The sequence below is a fragment of the Caretta caretta genome, chromosome 16, assembly GCF_965140235.1.
Source record: "Caretta caretta isolate rCarCar2 chromosome 16, rCarCar1.hap1, whole genome shotgun sequence".
Lineage (NCBI taxonomy): Eukaryota > Metazoa > Chordata > Testudines > Cheloniidae > Caretta > Caretta caretta.
The window spans coordinates 13,371,484-13,396,321 of record NC_134221.1 but is presented as its reverse complement, the minus strand read 5'-3'; the positions used below and the strand labels follow the sequence as shown (position 1 = coordinate 13,396,321).

General features: G+C 43.5%; 1 protein-coding gene across 6 annotated transcripts; it reads right to left on the bottom strand.

Annotated features, from left to right (window-relative positions):
* Positions 1-319: 319 nt before the first annotated feature.
* TBC1D13 (TBC1 domain family member 13) lies at positions 320-24,723 on the bottom strand. 6 transcript variants are annotated; one of them, XM_048822496.2, is made up of 12 exons: positions 24,531-24,723; positions 17,351-17,424; positions 16,378-16,418; positions 15,780-15,841; positions 15,322-15,421; positions 13,457-13,539; positions 13,125-13,284; positions 10,626-10,836; positions 9,701-9,864; positions 7,706-7,866; positions 7,284-7,341; positions 320-6,282 (listed from the first exon to the last, which is right to left on the bottom strand). In XM_048822496.2, the coding sequence occupies exons 1-12, from the start codon at positions 24,560-24,562 to the stop codon at positions 6,217-6,219; spliced, it is 1,212 nt and encodes a 403-aa protein (XP_048678453.1). In that variant the 5' UTR covers positions 24,563-24,723; the 3' UTR covers positions 320-6,216. The 6 variants fall into 6 exon arrangements, with proteins under 6 accessions (XP_048678453.1, XP_074976423.1, XP_074976422.1 ...); XM_075120322.1 differs by lacking the exon at positions 24,531-24,723 and adding an exon at positions 18,771-18,875; XM_075120321.1 differs by lacking the exon at positions 24,531-24,723 and adding an exon at positions 18,547-18,748.
* Positions 24,724-24,838: the final 115 nt, after the last annotated feature.

Sequence of the window (24,838 nt, the reverse complement as noted above, 5' to 3'; positions counted from 1 at the left end):
CCTTTGATGAGCCTGCTCTGCTATGCCCATTTGGAATACACTTGGGTATGTTTCTCAAGTTTTTCTCTGCAAGTACAGAAAACTTCGTTTCTTACAAGGAACCTAAGATGCATTACCTGTAGCTAGAGCTGGATGAGATCTGTTAGAGTCCATCTCCTCTCCTTCTCAGATCCTAAAGCATAAACAGTTTCTTTTCCTACTTCAGTTTCTTCTGCCCACTTTCACACCATGAATAGCTTGACACCCCCCAAACATTAGACAACTCTTTGTACCAACACTGTCAAAGGAGACTGTGGGAAAGAAAAAGATCATATCAGTATTTGCAAAGAAAAATATTTATTATGACAAATCAACAGAACAGCATTCATGAAAAAAAGAATTACAGACATTACAGATGGATAATTGTAGTTCATGGGAAAAGTTATAGAAATAAAAAAGTAAAGGTAATAAACACCAGGACCAGTTTTGTGTTGTAAAGGATCCACCTCCTAGCCTTCTACATGGCATTGTATATCAGGGATCTTTTGTTCCCTTCTTCAGTTAGAGGTACCAGCATGTTCCTTCCACTGGATTTGTGGCAACTGTCCTGGAGGGGTGGGGAACAGAAAAACTGCTTTCGCTTCTACCTGTTCAGGCTTGTACAGTGATGCTTAGATCTGTAGTGCAAAGTAAGTGACCCTCAAGGACATCTTCCTTTTAGGAACATTTGTGCAGCCTCTGAAATATTGCCAAGCAACAGCTTTGTCTGCAAAAATGCTTGTTCCCTGCTAAGCATATTACCGGTAGATAATCAGAGGACACACTCTGGGCCTTGTGAATTCAAGTCTGGACCACCTCCTTTAACACACCACCACCACTCCCTATCCCACTAGATACCATCGTACTGCAGAAATAGATAGACAAAGGCTCAGAGTAACTTGCCAAATAGGATAATCTTGCTAAGAAAAAGAATAAGGCAGTGGTGGTGGGTAGATTTAGCTTATACATGCAGAACCCTGTGCTAGTGATAGACTCCCAGAATGGAGTGGACTGAGATTAGTTCTACTGACATCCAACTAGCACATGTTGTTTCATCCCTCAGTTACTATGGAAGAGGGCATTTAGAAATACTGTAATAAATCACATGTAGCAGCTTTAACTCTGAGCACAATCTGTGGCTAGGGGAAGTCTCATATTGTTATGGATAGCAGATAAGGTCAACACAAACCCCCCTGTTTAGCTGAAGGGAACTTCATCAAAATCAGTAGTGTTTAACAAAAAAACTTTAAACACGTGGAAAAAGCATGAGATACAGATGTGTTCTCCATACCTTTTTAGAAGTGTGTGTTTTTTTAAAGACAGCCAAAGAGAAAAAACTGAACTTGTATAAATCACCAGATTTGCCCTTTTGCAAAAGGGCATTTTAGAAAAAAAAAGTTCTAAATGGCTAACATACAAAAAGTCACCAAATGCTCAGTTAAAAGGAACAACAGCCCTTGTACTCCTGAACACCACTGTGCTACCTATAGCAGCTTCTGACTTCCACTCCACCTGTTGCTGAGCTGTAAATAATTCAAGCTTGGACCTCAAAACTCCAGCCACAAATTAATCTAGCCAACACTTGCTCTGAAAAAAAACAAACAAAAAAAATAGTTCCACATTTCCCTGACAAACATGACCAACCTCAGGATTATATTCTTCACTATCCTTTTTCCTCCCAGTTGCCAAGGCTACAAGATTCCAGAGGGGTGGGGGTAGACAAGGGGGGGAAGGCACAGGGTGCTGGCCTTCTCCCTTATGACCAATCCCCATCTCTTGATCCACCCAGCTTAGTTTCCTGCCTTTCCTCCTGATGGAGGAAAGCTTCCACCAAAGTGACAATGATCCTGCTCTTGATGAGTTATTTGTATACAGTGAGCAGCTAATGAATTCAATGATTAAGGTATTTAAATCTCTTCCTGTGCATTTGGCTCCCCCCCACACCACAGCACTGCAAGAAAGAGCAACTATGCATTAAAATTTTCAGAGCTGCTCCTGTCACAGAGAAGGCTCTGGAGACATGAATCCCACAGGTCTGTGGCAGCCACTATATGCACAAAGATAGCAGAAAATGGGCTAGTTAATACTGTCCAGCTTTAAAATGATTTGAGGAATGAGGGTTAGGGTAACTAATCAGAAGGGTTGACAGTAGGTTCCCAGTTACTGTTAATTATTTTCCTCCCAACTAACAGTGTTTGTTTGCTCCATAAAGTGAACAATAAGCCCCACACTACAATAAGAGTCAGCCATATTTAAAACCTAAAAGTACCATTGGAAAAAATTAATGAGTCCTTTCAACAGCCTCCCTCCCTTTGAATATCAACACAGCAAACCCTCCACCGCCCAAAGGTTTAAAGAATAATAAGGGATCTAGGTTACTAATGAAGAGAGGCCTTTTCAAGTAGGAAACAGACTCACAAATTGTATCAGAGTGTGTTGTTACAAGTTATCTAGTCTTGCCTTTGGGAACTACAATGGGAGCTCCCCGCATTCTCCTCCCCACACCGTCTATGCTGTCACACCTTTTGTTTCATTGTCAACTAGAGAACCTCTCCTTTTACAGACGTTCAGCTCCAAATCACTAAGCCATCATAAATAAAACCCTCTAGCCCTATGATGTTCAAACAGGAGGAGACCCGAAAAATGGAGTTTAATCAAAACGAGCAGCAAAACTAAGGCGTCAGGGCTAACAGCCACAAGCTTCTTCTGAGGCAGACATCTAAGGTGCATTTCTGCCATTTGTTTTCTGCTGGGGTGCCATTTGTAACCCTTTACTGAAAGGTGAGGATCTCCATTCTCATCCTCAATTACAGCCACAACCCCAATCCAGAGATTTCCATTTAGAACCACTAGTCACTCCTTAAAATGAATGGACAGGATTTGTGTGGTGACTCTACAACCCCATCCTAAGCAGTGCATCTCAGCCAGCTGGGAGGATGAAGACAGCAGCAAGACCCAAAATCAAGTATCTCATACAGCAATGCAGAAGGCTACACAACTGAATCAGTTCCAGGCCTCTTCAGTCACATCTGTGGTACTGTTCCTTAAACATCTGATCCAGCTCCCAACAGAATCAACAGAAAGACTTGATTAATTTCAGCAGAAGTTGGCTTTGGCCCTAAACCAGGCTACCATTTGATTTTTTTTTTTTAAGTTCCCTTCTTTAAAAAGGAGGTGATCAGGTTTAAAAGACATTTCCTTGACAACCATCTGAAATTTTTAACAGATCAACTCATGCCACTCACTTGCTGTCTTCACTTTCTCCACAATGAATAAGCAGAGAGGATAGTCAAAGTCACTTTCAAGTTCTCATACACCAACAAAGTGCTGCAACATTTGAGTTGCAGACACAACAGGGGAAATATTTAAATCCAAATAGGAAACTTAATACATTCTTATTCCCCCTACAGTTGTAAAGGGTTTCTATTTAATACAAGAGTTGTGCACTGAAAAACAATCCACCCACAAGCTGAACTTTTAGACCTAATTCATGACAATACTGCAAATGAATATTGTAAAGAAACCTAAGTGGAATTTCAGAGTGTATTAAAAATTTTACTCTTCAAACTATCACCATTTTTCACCCACTATTAAAAGAAACAAGTTACACTCATTGGCATGTCAATATGGTGACAGTCATGGAGTGTATGTGTGTGTATTGGTGAAGAATGGGGAGGATTCCTTTTAAGGCAAGTGTGACCCACACAGCCCAGGTACCATGAAACATTTCAAAAGACCATGTGTAAGTTTCAGATAAATAAATTGGGGGGTGGGAGAGGGACTTTTAATGGAGGATATCTTGGGCAGTTCTGAAGCCAGAGCATATTGGACAAGTTTTCCCACTTTTGTGGTTCAATCCTACAGTCCTCATTCAGGCAAACCTCAACGATTCTAGAGGGAGCTTTGCCGAAGGGCCTGATCATCCAGTTCGAAGCCCGTGTACAGCAACAGTCTTTACAATTACAAAAGGCTACTTAGTACTGGCCTTTTTAGCACAGGGGAGTTCAGTAGATGGATCACACGTTCTCTTGGAACAGCCGCTGCTGAACAGAGACACGGTGATTAAAAGGCATGGGGAGAAGCCATAGTTGCTCGTAAACTGTGAGAGCTACAGTATTCTCTCAACCGCCCCATTTCTTATGGGACAGAATCTATCCCATAGGAAGGGTTTCAATAAAAGGAGAGGCCATCACCCACTTTGTTTAAAATTCCACCCCCACATCCAAACAGCAAGATTCTGCTGCATCCTCGTTATTGGCACATCTATTCTGGTTCACAGAAACCACTACTCTGAAGCGGCACAGGTGCACAAGAATAAAAATGTCAGGCATGATCAGAGCTGCTAACAGCCCCAACGCCAACACCAAGGTAAACTGTCCCTCTAGAAATTCACTAAGCTACACAGAACTTTGACTAGGCTTTAGGAGTTGGAACACAGCACGAACCTGACATCTGAAGGCTGACAGCCCCCCAGTTATGGTACAATTATGGCTAGACTGCTACCAGGTCTCATCAGCAGGGTAAGCAGCCCTCTGAGAAAGCACAAAATTGACCTCTAATAAAAAGGAGACATAATGCAAAACACTTAAGATTATATAAATACAGAACAGTCCTTACATTGACAGCTATGCAGAGGCAATCCAGCACTTCACTAACAGGGAGAGCAAAGCACCTCAGGTTAGCGTTTGCTTGGAAGCTCTTGCAGCAGCTGGAATATTTAGCTACTCAAGTTTCTTCCATAGCCACCACCCTGACTCGAACTGTGGGTCAGGAGTTCTGATCATTCCAAAGCTACTTGCAGGCTACAGGTTACCCTATTACTAATCTCAAACTATGCAGACCTGGCCCGCTCCTTTGTATCTGAATGGAGTACATTAATAAATATCCCCCTCTGTATTACTGTCCCCATGGCACATGGCTCTCCCTCCTTCAGGAACTGCCCACAGGGAAGGGGACTCTCCCAAGGGACCAGGTATTCCCACTGAATTGCTCCAGTAGATCACATCCAGAGATTGCCTTGATGTTAATCTGATCTGTGAGTTTGAGTCACTTCCCAGCAAAGAGTACCACAGGACAACATGAAGATTACGGGACTAGAGCTTATCCAGATTTAGTTAGAAGGCTTGGAGTGTTCTGGGAAATATTATGCAAAAAACTCAGTTTAAGACCAAAACCATCATTCTCCCTATTAATAAGTCTCCTCTGAAGATACCTATGTTTTCAGCACAGGACTGGAGGCTTTTCCCTTGTACTTCATGAGCCTGCTTGAAGTTAGATATCCTGCCTTTGAATTAGGGTAAAGCATGATCCATAGCAGCGGCACTGAAAACAGCTCAAGACAAGCAGTCTCAGCAGCAGCAAGGACCCTGCTCTAAGGCTGTGAGTAACATAAGGCTTATTTGAACTACACCAATTAAAACCACATATCTAGTTCCAATTTCCAAGTCAAGTCAGCACCAAGGAGACAACTCCTTGATAAGGCAATCCTGGGGCAGACTCTGTGCAGTGAAATTTGCTCTCCAGTAAAGCAGCCAGCAGTAATAGCATTCTCCAATCCCAGCTTCTTAAAGTCTCTTTCCCATGGAAGAGACTCTGCTGTTTTGAATCCTCATCCGCCACTCACCAGGAGGAAACTGGACTTTTTTTGTGCACCCAAAAGAGATGGTAAGATGCAGACAGAAAGGAACAAAATCCAGCAGCTACTCAAACGAGCAGGATGCATGACGTCAAAGTGACATGTTGTATTTATATGAAGACATTCTTCTCTCTATACTCACCGAAATCCCACTGGTCCCAGCCTGTCCCTTCCCCTAATGCAGAAGTTCCTGTGCATGAGCACGTTTCCATAATGCTATGATCACAAAAGTTCATTTCATAAGACTTTGAGAGATATGTAGCTAAACAATTTCCATCTTCCCAAACTTAAAGTCATTACAAAAATACAAAGCACTGCTCAGGCAGTGTGGAGTTGTCTGAGATTAGGAAAACCTGGAGTGCAGGACCTGACTAGCTGGGGAAATAGGCAGTCCTTGACCTAATAGAGTAGAAGTAAGTCTTCAAGAAGGCCAATTACTGGAACACAAAACCAAATGCCCAGCAGAGATCGTAGGGGCTCTGATGATGCACCACATGTAGGAGGGAGTCTCCTAGGATACACTACTGCACAGTTTCTCTCACGCACACTGCCAGGGCTATGGACTATTTGGAGTCCTGAAGCTCCTTCGCTTTCTTCAGAATCAGGCGTACATCAGAGATGGGATAATCCTGCATTAAAAAGGAATTGATTTATTTCCTTAATGTTCGTTGCACCTATTCTACCTTTTAACAGGGCAGAGACTTGCTGCAATATCATTGACCAGCCCAATGAATGCCCTGGTGTTTATAAATTAGATGTTACCTCCACAGTTAAAGTCACCTGGAGTAAACAATTTCCCTCTATGTTTCGTAACTGATCAGTCTTTTACATCCTACAGAACATTAGATTATTTTGGTAGTCCTGAGTGTGGGATTAAGTTGGCTTTATGCAATGACTAGCTCCATTATGGAAGTCTGTATTAAGGATGCAAGGATCCAAAATAATATTTTATTGTATGTAATAAATTAGAATTCTCTTAATCAGGTCCCCTCCAACACATGGCCTTTCATCCTCTTTTGAGGGACTCCTAATTAAGAGACAACATTTTAATAGTAATGCTGCTCTCTGAGCAGCTGATGGCCCAACATGTTACTAGACTGACCAAGGAGTTAGGAGAAGGAATCCTCCATTCTGGGGCAGGCACTGAACCTACTGCTAGTGGCAAGATGTCCAGCATTTATAACTGGAGTTGAAAGAGCAAATTAACAGCCAGGAACAGGTAGCCATACAGCCACTTTCTACAAATCAGCTATGGAGGCAAAGGCTGCTATTAGAGGAGCAAACCGTCAGAAGCAGCATCAGACAGATCCCAAGAAGCCTAAACACCTGAAAGGCACAGCCAGTAAATAGGCATATTGTTATTAAGAGTTATTGGCCAGGAGTGGCTTCACTGGATTTTCCAATTAAGGGGAGCATGCAGTAGAAGTTAATGCTTGATCTTATATCACACCATGAAGTTTGCTAAGCGTTTAGATTTTCCAAACATGGTTTCATTATGATCAGCAGAGGGTTGGTAAAAATATTCCAGGAGGGCTGCCTCTATCATATCCAAGTATTGTACAAGAGGAAGATCTCCTGTTTAAAGAGTTCTTCCACGTCCTCCGCATTCCTGATGTATTTTAGTACTTACCTGTAGCAGCCTCATGTTCAGAGTGAAGTCCCCTTCCAGTAATTGATCCCGGATTAGTCTGAAAGAGAGGGTATGTTAATCCAAGTACTTTTTGCTTCTTTAGTACCTTGTCCAAAAATATCCCAAAAGTCAGCAACTAAGGTGTGTATGGCTCACCACATGCCTCCCACCCTTCCTTAAGGGCCCTGTTTCTTTTGCCATTGTGACAAGAATGTGACAAGCCGCCTTGGCATGTCTCTTGCATGCAAGAGAGGCCCCTATATCTGTGGATTCAAGCAGAGAATGGGGTGGAGGAGCACACAGCCCATATTTACTTTGCCCAGCATGGGGAGACTGAGCTTTAGGAGACAAGATGTGAACTGTGGGGTGAGGGAGAGCACACTAGAGTCAACATCCTCAGTGTCAGCTGTCACAGCACTCACATCAACATGGCGCAGCAGACAAGCAGCAGAAAATCAAAGCGGTTGTCATCGGCAAAGAGAGAGTCCCAGATACGGATGACGTCTGGCAACAGGAACTCTTGGGACAGCAGCAGCGTCAGCCAACGGAAGGCAAAGAACTGGGGCTTAATGTTCTGCTCTTGCTTTTGGATAGACAGACAGAGTCAGTAATTAATTGCTTCTACTGAACTGGAAAAGACAGATGGATGTTCACTGCCTCCCTGGCGTCCTCTTAGTAACCGGGTTATAGGCTAGCATCCTGCAGTGTAATATGGAGAAATCTGCCTGTACTTTACAGTTACACCTCTCTGCTTCAAAGTCTCGTTAGCCTCATGTTATGAGATACTATGCCACGTCTCCTTTCAAAAGCCTCTCCACAAAACCCCACCCCCAAATTACAGTGCTCTGAAGGATAGCTCTCCATACATGCATCTATCTTCAATGTCTATGGCTCAGATAGCAGAAATCATGCCCAGGTTTCTAAGTCATGGAACGTAGGAACTATTATTTTCATAAATTGCAATTCAGACATTTAAGCTAATTCAATTTCATTTCTCCTTTTAAAAAAAAAGTCCCACACACCTCATTTCCCCTAAGGGTTTAGATCAGAAGTATTTCCTCTCCTTTCAATGACTCTAAAAATCCCCTAGTGATTAGGTTATTGGAAGGTTAGCATAAAAATCGCACAGACCAGAGTTCTCCAGACCCAGTTTACACTGGCAGCCAATAGACTGAAACTCAAAGCTTTTAGCTACTTTTTACTGTGGTCCACATATTTCACAAATTCAGCAAGATCAAGTCAGTTCAGTATTCAGATGGGTAGAGCCCTGCGCAGATACAAAATTTGGATCTGCATTGAATTCCAAACATGGTCTGCGGATATCTGCAGATTTCCAGGACTCTACAGATGGGAGAGTTCTACGGAACATCTATTGGGGGGCCTGCAGGAAGTGGTGCTAGTGACTAAATACATGACACTCTTCCCCCTGAACCAGCATGGTGGGGTGTGACAATGTGCTGACAGAAGACAGAGTATGACCACTTGAAGTCATATTAAGATCTAATTTTATACACATACACACACATACTGAAGCCTAACATTCACCAGATTCCTACTCTCGTAACTACATTCTGCCTCCCGTAAGTTCTCCCTTCAGTTTCATTAAGAAACAATATTCTACACTTCCATCCTAAACTTGTGTTGCATTGCTGTACCGTTAGACAACTGCTGCATTCCATAAGGCCTGCAACCGCCTCTACCCGCCTTACAGGAACAGAGTGTTTTGAGATCCTCAGAGGAAGGGTGCTACAGGAAGGTAACATTATTACGTATACAGGATGGCATTACTATTACCAAGTTTTGATTTATTATTGAGCTGCCATAATTTTTCAATGTAATTTATAAAGTGAATGCTATTGGGATATATGATGGCAATAGAAGTAAAGTACAGGAATTTGTTCCCCCTGAGAAAAAACCTGTAACTTCAGGTTGTAAAGGAACTTTGCAAGAGCACGTGTGTTTGGCCTAATTACAAAAGCAGAGTCCAGAGACTCAGGAGATCATGAGTTTCACCACTCCCAGCTAAACCATTGCCCCAGGTGGCCAGAGACACTGGGCAAACCACCTCTTTCTGCCACAGTTTAGCAGCTTTAGAGTAAATAAGTTACAGATTTCCACCTCTAAAAAGAGGACAAAGTATTTGCTACATCAATATAACCTGGGCTAGATGCTCAATGTGGCAAGAGCAGTTTGTCCTACAGATACTCAACCCTGCATCACTCTCAAGACAACCTATCCCTGAGAACAAAAGCTCTTTAGTTGTATCATACCACTTCTAAGCAGCCATCACTGTACTACCTGGGCACTGTTACAAATTAAGATGGAGAGCAAGTTCTATCTGGAAAGAGGACAAAGATCCACCACACATCTTATTCCTCGTTCCAATGGAGGGGCAAGATGAATGTCTGACTCCTCACCAGTTTCAAGTACAGCTCCACATCCTTCTCCTTCAGGGTGGAGTAAACCTTCTCCATCTTGTAGGTGATGCCACACTGAGAATCATCCAGGCTCTTAATGAAGTTGTCCCGGATCTCAGCCATTAGATTGGTGAAGCAGAAAAATGTATCTGCTTCCGCATGTTCTGAAAGAGACACATAGGAGTGGTATAGCAGATGTGCAGAAGGAAGCTGTTGCAACCTTGATAAGCTTCCCCTGCTAGACACTAACCAGCCTGTGATACTGAACTCCAACCATGGGTCCCACGTGTTCTTGGCTTGCTGGGACTGAGCAGGCACACACTCCATTACAAACCCCATGTCTAACACCTTTCTTAGTAGCAGACCATGCAGTCCAATTGCCTATCTCCGGAAAGCTAGCATCAGCTCTCCCAAGCCTTCCAATATCTTGTCATGCGACCTTCCTGATTAGCCCTTCCACGCCTGCTCAGGTTATCTGTTGCTTGATTACTACCCACTGGAAAAACTGGTTTCTTGCAGTTCGGCCAGTCCCTATAGCCAACTCAATTGTACGGCCACAGTAAATGTTAATGAGTCTGCATGATCCTTTCACAGCTCTCTAGGTAGGGTCTGTGAAGCACCTGACAGTCCCCGTTAACAAATGGCTGATCCGACATACATGGAGCATATTGACACAGAGTTCATAAAACCAGAATTCATAAGTTTTCGACAGACGGATTTCCCAAGCTGTCTCAGAAGTGCATCAGAGAATTCCCGTACTTCCCAGGAGGCTCTTTCCAAGCACTGTCTCAGAACCACCCCCTTTTATCAGGGACCTGGTATGAGGAAAGCCTGCCAGTCTCCTCCTCATCTGCTCTGATAACCATTCCCTGCAACAACTGCTGCCAGGAATGGTGTAAGTCACTCAAGCACTCTAAGTGCTTACCTTTCCAGTCATTGTTGGGATCTGTAGCAAAGGTATAGTAAAGAGGCCCCACTATTTCATTCATCCCCTGGACATATGCTATCCCAGGATTTAGCTTGGCGTAGATGAACAGGATTCGTTCTACCACTTCCCAGTGAGCTTCGCAGCCATTAGGCAGAACTTCATACTCACTCAATGAATTAGGAGCAGATGTTTTAAGAGGGGAACTCACCTGAAGAGTAAGGAAAACACATAAGAAAAATTATTCTGGGCACCCAATTTGCATAGGCAATAAGTTTTCCATGACACAGGTATTTAACTTCAGGCACTCAGCTCCCCCGGATAATCATTAACCAACAGCAAATGCCCTTTCCAGGGAGTAATTAATCCTTAAATCCAGATGGTGGCCATGTCAGTTGTAAGACTTACTGCCATAAAATACAAAGGAAGCCAGGATGGCAAGCCTTTTCCAAGAACGAATAAACTAATTCAGCAGTGGACAGCTACCCTGAATCAAAAACACAAGCTCAGTATTCATGTGAGAGAAGACCTACTATATTAGAGAGGCAGGAAGAGAAGTGATCTCTCACATTAGCAAGGTATTCATCATTCACTAGTGCTACTGTATCTGTTCTAGAATGATGCTGGGAAGTACATGCATGTAGGGAAAACAGCACTAGGCAGGTATGAGCCTGGGTGATGGGGCAACAAAATGGCAGATGAAATTCAATGTTGGTAAGTGCAAAGTAATGCACATTTGGAAAAAAATAATAAGCCCTACTATATGTATACAACGATAGGGTCTATATTAGCTGTGTCCACCCAAGAAAGATCTTGGAGTTACTGTGATTAGTTCTCTGAAAACTTCCTCTCAACACACAGCAGTGGTCAAAAAGGCTAACCATATTTTAGGAACTATTAGGAAAAGGATAGAAAGGCAGACAGAAAATATCATAATGACACTATAAGTCCATTGTGTGCCATACCTTGAATACTGTCTCCAGTTCTGTTTGCCCCATCTCAAAAAGGATATAATGGAATTGCAAAAGGTACAAAGGGCAACAAAAATGATCAAGGGTATAAATTGGGTTCCATACCAGGACAGACTACAAACATTAGAGCTGTTCAGCTTAAAACAAAAAACAAACTATAAATGGAGATGATCGAGGTCTATAAAAATCATAAATAGTATGGAAAAAATGGAGAGAAGTGTTATTTACCCTTCCCCACAATACAAAAACCAGAGGTTATCAAATTAAATTAACAGGCAGCAGATGTAATACTTTTCCCACACAACTAACCTGGGATGTTGTCCTGGCCAAAAGTATAACTGGGTTCAAAAAAGAACAGGACAAGTTCAGGGAGGATAAGTCCATCAGTAGCTGTTAGCCAAGATGGTCAGGGATCCAACCCCATGCTCAGGGTGACCCTAAACCTCTGCTTACTAGAAGCCAGGAGTAGATCACTACATAATTGCTCTGTTCTGTACACTCCCTCTGAACCTCTGGTATGGGCCACTGTCAGAGACAGGATATTGGGCAAGATAGACTATGGTCTAACCCAATCTGGCAGCTCTTATGAGTGATGTTTGCACTCAGAAGAGAATAAGGGAGATAAATGGCAGCTGACTGCAATGCTGTCTCAAGTATATGAATCGTATCAGCTTGTTACATCTCAGGCTCTGGGAGACTAGATCAGTTTGTCCTCTGTTATTAAATCCTCTGGTCCATTAGAGCCCAACCAGGGGAACACATAAATCAGGGGCAATAAGAGCTGTGAACACTTCCCCTGGAGCTCAGTGAACTCAAGAGAAAAGATTCTGTTCCAACAGAAGCCAGAACAAAAACCAATTCGAGAGAAAGCAGCACATCTACCTTCAATTCCCTTTGGGCTGTCAAACCGCACAGTACGGAAGAACCATGTAATCAATAAAAAGAGAAATAAAACCTGTTGGGTGAGCAGGAAATTTCAGGAGCTCAACACACAGAGAAAGGATAATTCCTTTCCACCTACAGAGCAGTTCAAGATCTGCACGACTCCCTTCCTTGCCTGGAACTGTATGCTATACATGTGTACTCTTACTTGTGAGTGGATATGGGGGACTCATATAGGATCACTGTTGAGCTTGTGATGTTTGTTGCAGTTACAGACAGGACCAACTTCACTAGCAACTGTTAGCACCCTGTCCACAAACCAGGGTGATTTTAGCCTCTCTCTGCAGGTAGGAAGTGAGAGAATTAAATGCAGGCTTGAAGCTGTAGAACTTTTATCAGAAGTGTTCTTCAGTCAAGCCCATCCCTCTGGAGAAAGGGGAGATGTGTCACCCTCCTGCAGGAATACAAGAACCCACACCATATGTGGAGGTGGAGGAAGGAATAACTGCAGAGTATCTTTAACAAGCCAGCCTGGCAACCATCTTGGCAAGTGTGCCACGGAAGTGCACGCACCTCCCCTCTCCCGATCACAACATACTCATCCCCCATCCTAGAAGCACAGGGAAAGCTCCTTGCCAGATCTTACATTTGTGACTCCACTCCGGTTTCTTGCCACTGTCTGTGACTTGAGTGTCGTCTGTTCCACTCGCTTACGGAGAGTCTCAAACTCATTCTGGGGGTCCAGGATTAGCAAGCAGGGGTAGTCAGTTGGACGCTGGAAGAATGCCATATCAGGGTACAGCCTCCTGGGATGGAAAAAGGTGGAAACCAAATTAAAAGGGGTTTTTAGAAGCAGAGTGGTGCCATGTGAAACAGAACAGGTCTGATAACATGAAATATTCTGTATTCCTGATGCAGCAAGTAAGTAAACTGCACTATTATTCCTCCCCTCTAGAGAGCCCAGTTATCTACACACACCTGACATCCTTGTCTATCTGCAGCAGCACTTCGTTGTCCTTGAAGTAAGTGTTCCATCTGCTGTCTGGGTTCGGATTGAGTGGCTGTACAAAAAGACATCACACAAAACATGGTAAGTTCATGTTTTACTGACAAGCAAGCCTGTCACTGCTGAAAGCTGAGGTGAGGCCTTTTGGCTCTGCCTACACAGATTAGGAAGATTGTGCTATTGCCTTTCTAGTGAGAGCCATGTTTAAAGCCTGATTTGCTAGACAGATGGGGATGCTTTCTCTGGGCAGCTGATACTTTGTGGGCACTGGCCTACCTCAAATGAGTCAGCACACATCTGGTAGACCAGTGAAGACTATGTGGTTACTTTCAACCTTTCAACCAGAGCAGTATGAGCAGACTCTCCCTAATCCAGTCTCACCTGTCTTAGTGGATTCGCTGCTGCAGTCAGGCTTCACTAACCTGTGTTAACAGGAATTCTGGTTAAAGCCCCAATCAGTGGAGGGAGATTTTCCATATTAACCGCTATAAGAGGTACGGCCACTGTATACGTGCATTGCATAGTCAACACAGTGATAACAGTGTAATGATTATCTGAACTCCGAGAAGCCTGACGAAAAATTACCAGCTTGGGTGGATTAGTGCAAAGTTTAGTTAATGCAAGTTTACCCAAGACCGGGGAAGTGTGGAATAGACTAAGCATAGGACATTACAACATACACATAAGACAAGCTCAAATACAGGACTTTCCAAAACTGTACTAATGGAATGTAACACTTATCTGAAGGGCATTTGAGTGATGGCAAAAAAAAAACATTCAAAACAAAACAAAAAAACAAAAAAGCAAACATTCCAAGAACTTCAAAGGTCACAGTAACAAATAAGTTAAAGCTCAGAGTGTCACAGACATGCCAGGCACAGTATGAACCCTTCCAAAGATCACACTGACATAGATGATTGGCTACTAACAGGAGAGGCTGGAGTAGGCACAGACAATGTTTGAAAAAACATTCAAAACAAAACAAAAAAACAAAAAAGCAAACATTCCAAGAACTTCAAAGGTCACAGTAACAAATAAGTTAAAGCTCAGAGTGTCACAGACATGCCAGGCACAGTATGAACCCTTCCAAAGATCACACTGACATAGATGATTGGCTACTAACAGGAGAGGCTGGGGTAGGAGAAGAGGTGTGTGAGCAGTTACCCCACCTTTGCACTTTTCCCTGACCACTTAAAAAAATAAAAATGGATCCTTCAGTGTAATAACCCTTCTCATAAGTGGCTCTCAAAGCACTTTTGCAAGGGGATTACTGTTAATCCAATTGTACAGAGGGGAAACTGAGGAACAGAGAGGTGAAGTGACCATCAGAGTCACACAGCAAATCAGTGGCAGAGCTGTGAATAAAAGTCTTTTGATTCCCAATCCCATAGTCTAACCACTAGCCAATGCTGCTTCTCTTATACTCTGGTTTCAGACTGGCCCATTTTGCCTTCCATCCATGGAGAGGATTTACAGGTTAAATGGAGAGATTCATTTTGCTAGCAGCTCCATGCTGTGACCTCCCTCCACTGAGCCTTTAATCATATTGATCCTTTACTCCCATCTGAAGTCTATTGCATGGACAAGCAGCTCATTGAGGATGCCAGTGGGAAAGGGAAAAAGGAAAGGATAAGTTACCCTAGGACAGTATTTTACAGCTTTTTTCAGTCTGGACGTCACTGAGCTAGACACCCTCATAAGGGCTCAACACCCCATTTCTAGGTTTTCAAAATATTTTATTCTATTAAGCCAGCAGGAAGGATCACCATGGATCATCCCAAGATCCGTCTGAAACTTACAAGAACTCCCTTCCGCATGAAGACCAAACTATACTTACATGGTCCTCTAAGGTCACATCCTCCCTGGAGACACCAAGGTTGGCTTTCGCTATCCCAGGCTGGATAATCATTTCCTTCAGGAATTGGGAATACAGCTCCCTTAACAAGGAGAGGAGGAAGTCATGTTAGAAACTAGAAGATAAATACAATGAAACAAAAGACATCCGCCCTGAACCCAGACAGGTGCCTCTGTGCCCCCCTGCTCAGACAGGGAGCATTTGACCTCTTCTACGAGAATTGTCCAGCTCAACTGTGAAAGGTCATCACATTAACCTCCAGGGCAGTCTGCAGAATTAACACGGGGGGGAACAATACTTTTTTCCTTCCACACAAAAGTCGCTAATTTTACAGGCTCCCTTAGAAATAGGAATATTTTTTCAAATGCTAATGACAGCTAAGAAGCTGCGGGTCTCTACTCCACAAGGATATTAGGGCTGGAGAGTACAGAGATCATTACCTCTGCTTCTTCAGCAAGGTGCTCCATAAGGCCTTCTCCACAGGGAGGTAGTTCAAGAGGATCTGGACAGAAGGAACATACACATTACTCCTTGAAGCAGAAGGTATTAACAATTAGAAGTTCAGCAAAACAAATGAGGGGGTGACCAGAATTAGAACTGGCTCATTGAGGAAAATGGAATCTTCCTGAAGAATGCCTGGTACTTTATCAAGTTGTAGCCATCAGTGTCTGGAGGATACATTTTAACATCACCCTGCAAAAAGGCATAGCAAATTCCTTCCACTTAAGTGGCAAATTCAGTAGCTCAACCCCACTGGGTTTAATAGTGGGGGCTGTACATGCACCAAAGCTGTACAGACCCTCCCAACAACCTGCCCAAATGATCTCCCCCACACAAGCATGTCTGTTACTATCACGTCAGATTAGCTAGAATAAATTTCCCTGATTTTTCAGCAAGCCAAGAGCTGTTGATTCACAGTAGCCTCTTAGGTCGTGATAAGCCAATTTGTTGTGTTTTTGAAATGCCCAAAACTTTGCAGAATCAAACAATCCAGAGCGCAACTTATAGAAGACAAGAAAAGCCCCAAGCAAAACCCACCTTCCAGCAGAGGCAGCGCAGCCCACCATCAAAAGGAATCCCTGTGAAATACATCAGGCAGAGTCAATTAAGTTAGTCCCAGCCCTTTCACTGCATTACGCAGCATTTATGCTGATGCTACCAAGCAAACAGGAGTGCAGCACTTTTCAAGCTGGCAAGGAGTTTTACAAAGATATTGAGAAGCTCTAGGGCATACCAAAAAAAGTTAATACAGCAAGTAAAAAGTGACTTGCATATTTGGTTCTTGCAAGGGAAGATGACTAGGCTAAGCATAAGGGAAAAAATGATATGGTCCATGGAGCAAAGGAAGGAATGCTTCAGGTGAAATATGCAGATGGTGTCTTGAGTGAAGGAATTAGTGGATATTTTATAGGGAGTGAAGGAAGAAGAGTTTTTTGTCTGCATTTGAAGTTTCAGAGACCATATATTGTACAGCTAAAATTGCCTCTAAACCATTCAAACAGTTGGTAACTCTTTTAATCACATCCCTTAGTCTTTGATTTGGGACATGCTCTGCTTTGTTAAACATTTATGACATTGGTAACTTAGCGGTAGCACAGATGATGTTTGCTTATTTAACATTAGCTAATCATCTAGTGGAGATTGACATTTTATGCTTAAGATTTCAAATTCTTTTTATCCACTGGAAAGATAGTAGCAGCTCTGGATGAAAGCAACCACCATCTAGGCATTACACGGCACTCATGATTGTGGTATCAAGGGCTTCAGAGTGTAGACCTTCAGACCAAGTGTGGCTAAAATACAACCCACAATGCAAGGCCTAGAGACTACAGGCCCCATCACTCAGTGTTCCATCTTGAACTGTATCTACAACTCGCTCAATCCTATTACAGCAAAATAGGTGCAACAGCCAAGTCTGTTACTGAACTGTCAATATAGGCCTGAACTGGACATTCTTGCTGTGGAAGCTTTGTGGTTGCCCACGCAACGAAGTTTTGCAGAAGTCACTTACCACTAAAGCAGAGCTCACAGAGCTTCTGCAGAACGATCTTGGGTTCCGCAAGGACATCCTGAAATTCTGCAATCCTACAAAAGAAGCGTGGCCACACACACAAATTATATAAAGGTGATAGACTTTCAAGGGCGAGTCAGGTGATTAGGTGAAGGTATCAGAGTTATATTGCATCTTGCTTTCCTGAAATGATCACAGCACAAATACCTCTGCCAGCCAGGCATCAAAGCTCCGGCCACAATGTCCCCATTGGCCGTTACAGCTAGACATAAAAGATATATACACTGAGGACTTTCCTAGACACTCAGAATAGGCAGTTACTGTTAAAAATCTGTATAGTTCTCTTGAGTTTAGGCTTGTGATGTCTCTCACTGAGAGAATCTCATCTCTGGCTTGCACTTGCTCTCTCTCACTGAATCAATCTTATCCCTGGCTTGCACTCAAGATTACTTATTTCAAGGGCACTTACACCACAAAACATACATTGTAAATAGTTACAAAAACATGATTTGCTTTTGTTCTGATAAGGACTTTTTAATCACAGCTGCTTTTCAGTTGCAAGTACAGTAAGTGAGGCAGACTGCAAAAGCAAACAGCCATATGTAATAGCGCCTACCTCAGGCTCTCCTAGATACTGAAGTTTCCCATCTTACACCTATACTGAAAGGCTGGGACACTCCAGCTTTAGGAAACCTTTGAATAATCCTCAAAGCCCCCTAATTTTTGGTGCCAGCACTTCCACAATGCTGCATTAGTGAAGCTGCACCCAAAGGGAAGAAAGCCTGTAGCTCCGTTAAACGCAGAGCCACGCATCACAAACGGGCTGTAACGCTGTGCTCTGGCTCAGATTTTTTGCCCTATGCAGGAGCATCATTTGCTATGAAGCACCCCAACTCTTCATAGGTCAGTATGCCCCATTTCCCCCACCCCGACTCTGCAGAACAGAATCGCACAGAACAGACCTATCTGCCGACACCACTTCGACCCATACACATCCCAATGTTTCTGAAGCGCCCCCCCGCCGAGAAGCCACCCCAGCATCTCACTCCTCAGCCCACACCCTGCTGAAAGCCGCCAACCACAAGCAGAGACCCCCTCGGAGATAGGGGAAGGGGGGGGTCTTATCCACAGCCGCCTCCCCCTCCTCCTAGCTGGGCCAGCCCCTCCCCCGCAGGAGGCTGGGGACCAGAACACACCTGCCCCAGGGCTCGGTTATGGGGGCGCCCCCCCGGCCGGGAGGGGGGACCCCCTCGCTCCGGGGAGGGGGCGGGCGGGGGGGGACCAGCATCCAGAGAAAGGATGGGCGCGGCGGGAGGGGGCCGCTTTCGGGGCCGGACCCGCCCTCCCCCCGGGTTCCTCAGGCCCTGGCGGGCAGCGGCCCGACTCGGGGACGGGGAAAGGCAGGCCCAAGCCCCCCCACCTGCTCTTGTGCAGACTCGACATGGTGACTTCCCGGTCCCCCCCCGGCGGCGGCCGCGCGCCCGAATAAACGGTCCGGCTGGAAACCTGGCCCTAGGCGGCGGGAAGGAGAGGCGGGGAGGGGGCGGGGCCCTGCGGAAAGAGCCGCCCCGGGCCTGGGTGAGAGGCCCCGCCCCCTGCCTGGCCCCGCCCCTCCTCTGCCTGGCCCCGCAGCCAGAGCCCTCGCCTGCTGGGCCCTGGCTCCCTCCCTGCGGGGTTAGACTCTGCTACCTTGGACCCTGTCATGGAGGGGGGTGTTTTAGATGCAGCAGCATGGACCAGCCTGAAAGGGAAGAAGTCCCGTGAATTACAGACTTGCAGCCTGAGGCAGGGGGAGTTAATCACCTTGGGCACAGCCACAGTGCCCAGCTTGTCCACAGGACTTGGCTAGCAAGAGAACTGGCTTTCCTTGTGAATCCTCTCCCGCTAGCTATTGAACTAATTCATTTAAATGTTGTCAGAAAGAGGACGGGAACACATTTTCCCTGGTCCCGTCTGAATTCAAACCTGGCTTGTGGGCTGTCATGACAGGACTACTATTGTGATTTGTATTATGGTAGAGCCTCCAGGCCCTGCCTGGGATTGGGGCCTGTGAAGAATGAGGGAGTTCAGTGTATTGTTTTTTTATAAATATATACACCTCCATTTACCTGTTTGATATTATCCTGTTTGAGTGCTTAAAGTTAAATCAAAGGAGGCTGTTAGGGGAGAAGAAAGTGGGAGAAACAATTACAGAAATAAGGCTCCTTAAGAAAATAATGCGGGCTATTAATTGAGGACGCCTACTTCCTGGCTCCATCAAACTAGCAAGGTTTACTCTTTCTACTGTTCCTCACACATTCTTGTCAACTGCTGAAAATGGCCCACCTTGATTATCACTACAAAAGGTCCCCCCCTCCACCGTCCCCTCTGCTCTCCTGCTGGTAATAGTTCACCTTACCTGATCACTCTTGGGTAACACCCATTGTTTCATGTTCTCTGTATATATAAAATCTCCCCACTGTATTTTCCACTGCATGCATCCGATGAAGTGAGCTGTAGCTCACGAAAGCTTATGCTCAAATAAATGTATTATTAGTCTCTAAGATGCCACAAGCCCTCCTTTCTAGGCCAAAGTCTAGGATAAAAAGGGATACTAAACAGTTAAAGGACTCAGGCTTAGAAGAGGAAAGGGGGTTGAGTGAGTTGTTAGCAGCAGCTAGAGTGGAAATGAGTCTCTGTGTCAGAGAGAGAGACAGAGAGCATACTGCAGCTTCTCCCAAACCACACATGGAGCTAATTGGGCTTACCAATTTTTGCTAGGAAAAATTAAGGTTTTGAAGAATCTGTGTGTGGATCACTTTAATCAGCTTCTGTCACAGGCTGGAGGAAAAGGGCCTGTAGGTGCCAAACACTGTTGGGCCTGTCGGGTTAACACAGCTGGTAAATAGGGGGGCTTCAGCTCAGAGATCAACAATGGAGCCTACTACATTATGAGCTTATTAGACCTTCAAACGAAACCAAAAGACTCACTGAAGGATCAGAATGGAGTCTACTAGAATTTCCACTAGGGTGTGAAATGATTCAGTTCAGCTGGGACTGCACGGCACTCTGCATTCTGTAAGGTCATTTTTTTCACTGTATTCTCCCAGATTTTTCCTCCTTTAATAATCCAGGAGCTTTTTGGTTCCTTTCTTAAATTCACCTGTCATCTCTGGTCTGAGCAGCCAGAATTCACTCATTTCTTGGCTCAAAGAATCCTCTGACATCATGTAGGTATATATCACATTTAACATACAAATATATATTTATTTTTCCAATAGTGGAGGATTTCAGTACAAAATTTGATTTACATGGCACTTTTCATCCAGAAAGATTCCTGAGGAAAGGATCATTTCCTATTTTGCTCCAAGCCATATAGCAGCTGAAGTTGTTGGCAAAGTGTTGCTGTGGCAGTATGAACTCATGTTCACATTCACTGAAGGAACACAATGAAGATGATAATGAGAAATCCATTGCTCTTCGTGAACAAAATATAATTAAACTAGAGGTATTTGAAAATGCATTCCAGGCAGTTTATTCTGTGGAAGTCTTTTGACCATGAATTAAAAACTAAGGTCTTGCTTGCTGTGCATGTTGAAGATCCTGAGGCACTTCTCAAAAGCTGGGGTGTTAGATTCCATCCCCTGCACTGTTGTGCTAAGGGTGAATCAATTTGGCATGTTGAGACAGTCAGTCAACAAGACACAGTGCTACAGGATGATATTATGACTCAGTATTGTCATACTTGGCAGAAACATTATCCCTCACTCGGAAGCAAACATGTCAAAATGTAACTGTGTCATGCAGCAAAGTGCACCAAAGTGTCATCACAGCTGGAAGTAACGTGTATTTTAAGGTTTATTACACTGCATCACAACATCCATGTGGTAATTACTCATGTCAGGCCAGGCCTCAGCTACAACAACATCATGCGCCAATGAAATATCTTCACGTCACACCACCTCATTATGGTGCAAAGTAAACCATCATAATCACGATGCAACTCAATATCGTGATATAGAAATGTTATAACATCAGGTCACAGCATGTCATCATACCGCAACACAAGTCACTGTGGTGAAATGCAACATCATCATGTGGTAAAATGCAATGTTAGCATTAGGGCTGTCAATTAATCACAGTTAACTCATGTGATTAACTCAGAAAAATTAACTGTGATTAAAAAATTAATCACGATTAATTGCACTTATAACAATTATATTATATATATTATTATAACAATAGAATACCAATTTAAATTTATTACATATTTTGGCTGTTTTTCTAAATTTTCAATATTGATTTCAATTACAACATAGAATACAAAGTGCACAGTGCTCATTTTATATTATTTTTTTATTACAAAAATGATAAACAAAAGAAACAGTATTTTTCAATTCACCTCATACAAGTACTGAAGTGCAATCTCTTTATTGTGAAAGTGTAACTTACAAATGCAGATTTTTTGCGGGGGTTATATAACTGCACTCAAAAACAAAACAGTGTAAAACTTTAGAGCCTACAAGTCCACTCAGTCCTACTTCTTATTCTGCCAATCGCTAAGACAATTTGTTTGTTTACATTGACAGGAGATACTGCTGCCTGCTTCTTATTTACAAGGTCACCTGAAAGTGAGAACATGCGTTCACATGGCACTTTTGTAGCTGTTGTTGCAAGGTATTTACTTGCCAGATATCCTAAACATTTGTATGCCCCTTCATGTTTCGGCCACCATTCCAGAGGACATGCTTCCATGCTGATGATGCTGGTTACAAATTTAATTGACACATTATTTTTTTAACTGTACTCCTTAGGTGGGGGAGAATTGTAGGTCTCCTGCTCTGTTTTACCCGCATTCTGCATATATTTCATGTTATAGAAGTCTCGGATGATGACCCAGCACATGTTCATTTTAAGAACACTTTAACAGCAGATTTGACAAAATGCAAAGAAGGTACCAATGTGAGATTTCTAAAAATAGCTACAGCATTCAACCTGTTAAGGAAAAGTTAGCACATGTGACTCCATTTTGGTTTGGGGCCCACCATTGTTTAAATGCCAGCACGTCATACACCAGGAGGAGTGATCCTTAGATACTGAATCCCTGTGAAAATCCTCCTCCTTGTCTCCAGCCTGCCTTGACTCCCAGTATCTGGTTTTTGTCAGTCTCTAACTCCTTGTCTCTTGGCATTGATGTGAGGCCTCCCATTCTGATAATAAAAGTTACTGATGCATGGCTGTAGGACCATGCTGTGTAATTAACATACTGGTATAGCACGAGGAATGCACCAAGCAGGGATAGATGGTAGATAAGACAAGGGTTTGTGTATTGGCTAAGGTTTCTGATGCACGAGGGCAACATGCTTTGCTAAAAAGTATATAACCTTTGTATAATCTGAATTCAGGGTCCGCCCCTGGCTAGCAGGGGGGCACCACTCTCGAGCGTAATAAACTTAGTGTTTTTTGGGAACTCTGCAGTTGTGGACTTTGTTTCTGTGCCTCAGCCTAGATTCGAACTGTGCGTGTCCTACAAGGTATAATTCGCAGCAGTTGTATGCGTGTCCTACCAGGTGTAATTCATAAAAGACCCAATATTTAAGAATCTGAAGTGCCGTCCAAAATCTGAGAGGGACAATGTATAGACCATGCTTTTAAAAGTCTTAAAAGAGCAACACTCCAATGGGGAAACTACAAAACCCAAACCACCAAAAAAGAAAATCAACCTTCTGCTGGTGGTATCTGACTCAGATGATGAAAATGAACATGCATCAGTCTGTACTGCTTTGGATCGTTATCAAGCAGAACCTATCAGCATGGAAGCATGTCCTCTGGAATGGTGGTTGAAGCATGAAGGGACATGCGAATCTTTAGCACATCTGGCACGTTAATATCTTGCAATGTCAGCTACAACAGTGCCATGCAAATGCCCATTCTCACTTTCAGGTGATATTGTAAATAAGAAGTAGGCGGCATTATCTCCTGAAAATTGTAACCAACCTTGTTTGTCTGAGTGATTGGCTGACCAAGAAGTAGGACTGGGTGGACTTGTAGGCTCTAAAGTTTTACACTGTTTTATTTTTTAATGCATTTTTTTTTACATAATTATACTTTTGTAAGTTCAACTTTAGTGATAAAGAGATTGCACTACCGTACTTGTATGAGGTGAATTGAAAAATACATTTTTTACAGTGCAAATATTTGTAATCAAAAATAAATATAAAGTGAGCACTGTACACTTTGTATTCTCTGTTGTAATTGAAATTAATATATTTGAAAATGTAGTAAACATCCAAAAGTATTTAAAATAAATGGTATTCTACTGGCATTTAACAGCGCGATTAATTGCAATTAATTTTTTTAATCAGGTAATTGTTTTAATTGCTTGACAGCCCTAGTTAACATGCTATAGAATGGTTTCAGAGTAGCAGCCGTGTTAGCCTGTATTTGCAAAAAGAAAAGGAGTACTTGTGGCACCTTAGAGACTAACAAATTTATTTGAGCATAAGCTTTCATGAGCTACAGCTCACTTCATCGGATGCATTCAGTGGAAAATACAGTGGGGAGATTTATATACATAGAGAACATGAAACAATGGGTGTTACCATACACACTGCTATAGAATGTCATTACACTGCAATAAAAATCAATGTGTCACAATGCTACAGCATTGTGGTAAGATACAATGTAATGCAACATCATCCCAATATCCTGTATTTCTGACATACTTCCACAATGCAATCATATTATCATAGAACATCAGGGTTTGAAGGGACCTCAGGAGGTCATCTAGTCCAACCCCCTGCTTAAAGCAGGGCCAATCTCCAATTTTTGCCCCAGATCCCTAAATCACCCTCTCAAGGATTAAACTCAAAACCCTAGGTTTAGCAGGCTAATACTCAAACCACTGAGCTATCTCTCCCACCCATCATGCTAAAATGCAGTGTGGCCTAGCTGGCAGGACAATGGACTGAGTTTCAGGAGCTATGGGTTCTATTTCTTGTTCTGCCACTGACCTGCTGGATGACCTTGGACAATCGCTCCCCCATCTGTGTCTCAGTTTCCCCATCTGTAAAATGGCAATAATATTATCCTCCTTTAGAATGCATTTTGTGATGTCCTGATAAAAAACTGGATGTAAGTAAGAGCTAGGTATTAGTATATCTCCACGCCAGGCCACCATCACAGTGTGATACCATCTCACCATGCTGGGACACCATCAGGCTGTGATGTCATCTCACTGTGCCATGATGTCACCGTGCTGCACTCTCATGATGTGATGTCACCTTGTGGCTTGAGGGAAGGCTGCAATGCGATGGGATTTCCCAGGTTCCCAGGGGATAAGGCGCAGAGGGAGGTGTCACCCTTCCGGTCCGTCTGGAACCTTTCAGCTCCCTGGGGTTAGGGCGAAAGGTGGGGTGGGATGGGGGAATTGTGGCCTCTGCCCAGGCAGCGGAACGTTCTGCCTGGGGATTCTGTTTCCCGGGAAAGGCAGTCTAGGGCTCCGGGCTC